At 40.0% G+C, this 6000-nt stretch overlaps 1 protein-coding gene across 1 annotated transcript in view; it reads left to right on the forward strand.

Moving 5' to 3' along the window:
- The window catches only part of ndufs2 (NADH:ubiquinone oxidoreductase core subunit S2), a 36769-nt gene extending 31851 nt beyond the window's left edge, over positions 1 to 4918 (forward strand). Inside the window, exons 13-14 of the mRNA XM_060923676.1 lie at positions 636 to 693; positions 4753 to 4918. Coding sequence (XP_060779659.1) covers positions 636 to 693; positions 4753 to 4790 — 96 coding nt within the window. The 3' untranslated portion in view covers positions 4791 to 4918. The remainder of the gene's footprint in view (positions 1 to 635; positions 694 to 4752) is intronic.
- The last annotated feature ends 1082 nt before the right edge of the window (positions 4919 to 6000 follow it).

Below are 6000 nucleotides of genomic sequence, written 5' to 3' on the forward strand. Positions count from 1 at the left end.
CGTGTGGTGCATTTATGAGTGTGAAGTATGACAGTGGTGACCCCGGACTGTTGAGAAACTAGTATGAACGGGAAAGCATCTCACTTTCCAAACAGTGTCCACAGTTCCCAGATGCTTACTGAGTTGTTAAAAGAAAAGGTGATGTAACATAGTGGTAAATATGCCCCGTCCCAATTTTATTGGAACATGTTACAGGTATCAGAATGAGCGTATATTTAAAAAAAAAAAAAACAATAGTTTCAGTTTGAACATTAAATATCTTGTCTTTGTATTGTATTCAATTGAATATAGGTTGAAAAGAATTTGCAAATCATTGCTTTCTGTTTTTATTTGTTTAATACAGTGTCCCAGCTTTCTTAGAATCAGGGTTGTAGGTTTAAAAAAAAAAAAAAAAAAAAGGAAATTTGTCCTAATTTACAATATGGAGCATTTAGCTTTAGGGCATGCCACTAGATTGGGGGTGGTGTTATATAATGGAAAATTCACTACATTATTGCTACAGCTTTATTGAAACCTTAATATATGTATATTTAAAGAAATATGTGCATAAAATATACAAATAACTCCTATATTCCTTAGTCATATTTAATCAACAGTCTGTTTTTCTCTAATGCACATTTTTTTTTTTATTATAGGCTGGTTTGGACAAAATGGCAAAAGGACACATGCTTGCTGATGTGGTGGCCATCATTGGTAAAATGATTTCTCTGCATATCCAAACTAACTAATGTTTTAAAGGGTACGTTTTCTAGATCAGAGGTTCTAGAGGACATGTCAAACTCAAGGGTTGTGGCCCGAATACAACCTGCTGCCTCATTTCTTTCACCCCGCACAAACTTGCAAAAAGGTACACTACCGTTCAAAAGTTTGGGGTCACCCAGACAATTTTGTGTTCCATGAAAAGTCACACTTTTGTTTACCACCATAAGTTGTAAAATGAATAGAAAATATAGTCAAGACATTTTTCTGGCCATTTTGAGCATTTAATCGACCCCACAAATGTGATGCTCCAGAAACTCAATCTGCTCAAAGGAAGGTCAGTTTTATAGCTTCTCTAAAGAGCTCAACTGTTTTCAGCTGTGCTAACATGATTGTACAAGGGTTTTCTAATCATCCATTAGCCTTCTGAGGCAATGAGCAAACACATTGTACCATTAGAACACTGGAGTGAGAGTTGCTGGAAATGGGCCTCTATACACCTATGGAGATATTGCACCAAAAACCAGACATTTGCAGCTAGAATAGTCATTTACCACATTAGCAATGTATAGAGTGGATTTCTGATTAGTTTAAAGTGATCTTCATTGAAAAGAACAGTGCTTTTCTTTCAAACATAAGGACATTTCAAAGTGACCCCAAACTTTTGAACGGTAGTGTATATTGAAACAGCTTGTTATAAGCACTGCTCAACATTTTCACGCCAACAGTACAGTACGAGTTTCTACAAATTGCCCCCATGTCCGCACAGACCAGATTTTTAAAATTACAAATGTGGAAACAATATTTACAAATGTTTGCACTCATCAGTTATGTGGTGAAAAACCCACTTTGATACCAGACCGACCGTGAACACGCCACTGAACAGCTTGTGTGCGCTCGCATTGAAAAAAACACACCCTCCATCCACTTTATTAGGTACACCTGTGTGTGTTATTTTTATTTATTTCTTGTTTGTAGTTCTTCAATCAGCCAGTCGTTAGCTGGCAGCAGTGCAGTTCATAAAATCATGCAGATGCAGGCCAAGAGCTTCAGTTAATGTTCACATCAAACATCAGGGGGTTGATCTCTGTGACTTTAACCATGGCATAGTTGTTGGTACCAAATGGACTGGTTTGTGCATTTCAGAATCTGTTGTATTCTTATAATATAAAATGCACTAAAACGAATAGCTTTAGATCATGGCCATTAAAAGGCTCATGAAAATGCTGACATCTCCCCAGCAGTTTGAGGTCTAACAAGGGCTTTGGCTGAGAGCAAAGGACTCAGGCTTCCTGTTTGGCAAATATTTAGCATGTAGCATTATGAAAAATGGTAGAAATTACAGTAAATGTTATTTTAGGAGCATTTACAGTTGTCAGAAGTTTACATACAGTGACATGAATGTCGTCTTGGATATGAATGTCATGGCAATATTTGGGCTTTCAGTAATTTCTCTGAACTGTTCTTGTTCTGTAGCAGAATGTACAGCATACATCTTTAATAAAAAAAACACTAGATTTTGGTACACAAGTTAATTTTCTTTGGGTTTTCTGAAAATCAACACAGGGTCAAAAATATACATACAGCACACCTAATATTTGGGTAAAATGTCTCTTTGCAAGATTCACCTTGACCAAACATTTTTGTTTACCATGAACAAGCTTCTGGCAGAATTCCGGTTGGATGTTTCATGACTCTTGATGGTAGAATTGGTAGAGTTTTTTTTTTTTTTCCCCCCCTTGGCATGGACTCGACTTATAAGCACGGTCCATATATTTTCAATAGGGTTGAAGTCAGGACTTGTTTTAAGCTTTAATGTTAGCCTGCTTTATCCTCCAAACCCAGCTCTGATGCGTGTTTGGGTTCATTGTCATGTTGTAAGTCCCAAGTCGTGTTCAAGTTTCTGATGGTTTATGCTGAAGAATTCTGAGGTAGTCCTCCTTCATTATTCCATCCACTTTGTGCAATGAACCAGTTCCACTGGCAGCAAAACAGCCCCAGTGCTTGATGATCCTACCACCGCCACCAGCTGGTACAGTGTCCCTCTGTACATGGTGGTCATTGTGGCCAAACAACTCTATCTTTGTCTCATCTGACCATACAGCTATCCTCCAGAAGGCTTTTTCTTTTTTCTTTGTCCGTGTGGTCAGTTTCAAACTTTAGTTAAGCTTGAAGGTGTCAATTTTGGAGCAGGGGGTTATTTCTTGTTTAGCAGCCTCTTAGTCCATGATGATCTGAACTGTAGACGATGATCCATCAGCTTCCAGTTCATGGCAGGGCTGTGCCATGTTGGTTCCCAGGTTGTTCCTGACCATCCAAACCAGTTTCCTTTCAGCTGAGGGTGACAGTTTGGGTTTTCTTGAGGCAAAGTGGCTTGGCAAAGTGACTACACCTCACAGTAACTTGGATACGATTGTTTGAGCGGATCTTGGAATTTGTAGTTGTTAAAGGGATAGTTCGGGATTTTTGACATGAATCTATATGGTATCCCCGTCAGCAGTGTCGTGCATCCACACTGACTTACCCCCGACAGTGTTCTGTGAGCCTAGATATTGTACAGTGTTGGTCAGTGCACAAGTAGTTCCGGCAGGTTTCCTGGGGTCTGCAAAGTAACACGTTTTTCTTCTCAAAACAGCTCGTGTTCGAATGAGTGATTTATTAGCATAACAAAACCCTTGTAGTCCAAAAAGTCACACCTTGTAATTGCTTGGGGCTACTTTCTCTCAATAGCGATCAGTGCGCGCTGTCACTGTTAACAGTTGTGTGCGAGCTAGCCAACAACTTTCATTAGTTGTTCGACAGTGTTTAGCAGCAGCAAATTGCTTTCCTCCTCAGTATACAAGTGCGCTTCCATGGCAGGGAAAAAGAAACTACCATTGCTGCCTATGTAGTGCCCTATTTATACAAATAGGAGTCATTCAGGATTCAGCCATGACACGGAGCAAAAACATGGCTGAATCCTGAATGACTCCTATTTGTATAAATAGGGCACTACATAGGCAGCAGTGGTAGTTTCTTTTTCCCTGCCATGGAAGCGCACTTGTATACTGAGGAGGAAAGCAATTTGCTGCTGCTAAACACTGTCGAACAACTAATGAAAGTTGTTGGCTAGCTCGCACACAACTGTTAACAGTGACAGCGCGCACTGATCGCTATTGAGAGAAAGTAGCCCCAAGCAATTACAAGGTGTGACTTTTTGGACTACAAGGGTTTTGTTATGCTAATAAATCACTCATTCGAACACGAGCTGTTTTGAGAAGAAAAACGTGTTACTTTGCAGACCCCAGGAAACCTGCCGGAACTACTTGTACACTGACCAACACTGTACAATATCTAGGCTCACAGAACACTGTCGGGGGTAAGTCAGTGTGGATGCACGACACTGCTGACGGGGATACCATATAGATTCATGTCAAAAATCCCGAACTATCCCTTTAAGAAATGGCTCCAAGAGACATTCTGGAGTTGTATACATCTGTGATTCTCAGATCTGCACTGAGCTCCTTGGACTTTCCTGTTGTCTTGTGTTGGTCAATCCAGTGAGTGCTGTAAACAAACCCTTTTTTTATGAAGGCACAGAGAAGCTACCAGCTGTAGTCAATCATGATCACTAACAGGAAGTTAAGAGACCTCGGCCTTGGCAAGACACATTTTGGAAGTTTCAGCACCTCTGAATTAATAATCTAAGTGAGCGTATGTAAATTTTTGACCATGTATGTATAATTTTGACCCTGTGTTTGATTTCAGAAAACCCCAAAGAAAATTTAAAACTTGTGCACCAAATTCTATTTTTTTAATTAGAGATGTACGCTGTACAATCATTCTGCCACAGAAAAAGAACAGTTCAAAGAAATTACCGAAAGCCCAAATATTGCCATGACATTCATATCCAAGATGGCATTCATGTCACTGTATGTAAACTTCTGACCACAACTGTATACAAGTTTGAATTAAGTGTTTTTTTTTTTTTTTTTTAATTTAACTATCTGAATTTGCACACTTTTTCCATATAACACTGGTTGAATTAAAATTTTTGTTGCATTTCCTTTTTAGGAACTCAAGACATTGTGTTTGGTGAGGTGGACCGTTAAAGAACCGCAATGCCCGTTTTGTGTACATCTGTTTTGGTCTTTCAAATTCACTCTACTATGATGGACAACTTCAGTCAAACCTCTCCATGTAAAATCCTATTATACAGAATAAATATTTTATGTCTGTGCCTGTTGCTTTTTCTTCATGTATCGTTGGGTCATTTAGAGTAAATGTTCTGAAAAGCATGTTTTACTGATGCTTGAAGTCCATACTCGGCTGAAATTTAGGAAGGTCCAATTAATTTCTTGCTTACGAAGGTCCAGAGGCGGCACGGTGGTGTAGTGGTTAGCGCTGTCGCCTCACAGCAAGAAGGTCCTGGGTTCAAGCCCCGGGGCCGGCGAGGGCCTTTCTGTGTGGAGTTTGCATGTTCTCCCCGTGTCCGCGTGGGTTTCCTCCGGGTGCTCCGGTTTCCCCCACAGTCCAAAGACATGCAGGTTAGGTTAACTGGTGACTCTAAATTGACTGTAGGTGTGAATGTGAGTGTGAATGGTTGTCTGTGTCTATGTGTCAGCCCTGTGATGACCTGGCGACTTGTCCAGGGTGTACCCCGCCTTTCGCCCATAGTCAGCTGGGATAGACTCCAGCTTGCCTGCGACCCTGTAGAACAGGATAAAGCGGCTAGAGATAATGAGATGAGATGAGACAAAGGTCCAGATAAGCATGGTGCAGCAAGAAAACTGTAGTGACAGTTATCTTGTGATTAACCATGAGTTGTTGGTCCTTTTATTATGGAGAAGATTCTGTGCCAGATACAACGATAATCACGATTGAGGGGAAACTTGAAAGGTACGACGCATGCAGTCCTGTTTTTTTTTTTTTAACATGACAGCCAAACTGAAAAGCAAAACGTTCATTTCAATATTCATGCTATTTGATCAGTAGGGTGCTGCATGCAAGTCAGAAGTGAATATTGTCCACCATCACAAGCAACATGTCACATTCTGTTTATGTGAAAGACAATACACAGCTTGTAATGCTTTTCAGTAGTGACCTAGCAGTAAACATGCCACATTGAAAAGGAAAAGCTTCATTACATGGCTCTTGTGTCATTTTAAATCTTCAGTGGAAAACACTTGGTGGGTGATTTTTTTGTTGAGTTAAATGTGAACTTTTTGATAGAAGTGAATGCAAGTCCCTGGTGTACTGCATTTCATTTTGATCATGCACATTTCATTAGTGCCGCACCGAAGTATGATCAAACACAGCCAT

The sequence above is a fragment of the Neoarius graeffei genome, chromosome 1 (genome assembly GCF_027579695.1).
Source record: "Neoarius graeffei isolate fNeoGra1 chromosome 1, fNeoGra1.pri, whole genome shotgun sequence".
In the NCBI taxonomy this organism is placed as follows: Eukaryota; Metazoa; Chordata; class Actinopteri; order Siluriformes; family Ariidae; genus Neoarius; species Neoarius graeffei.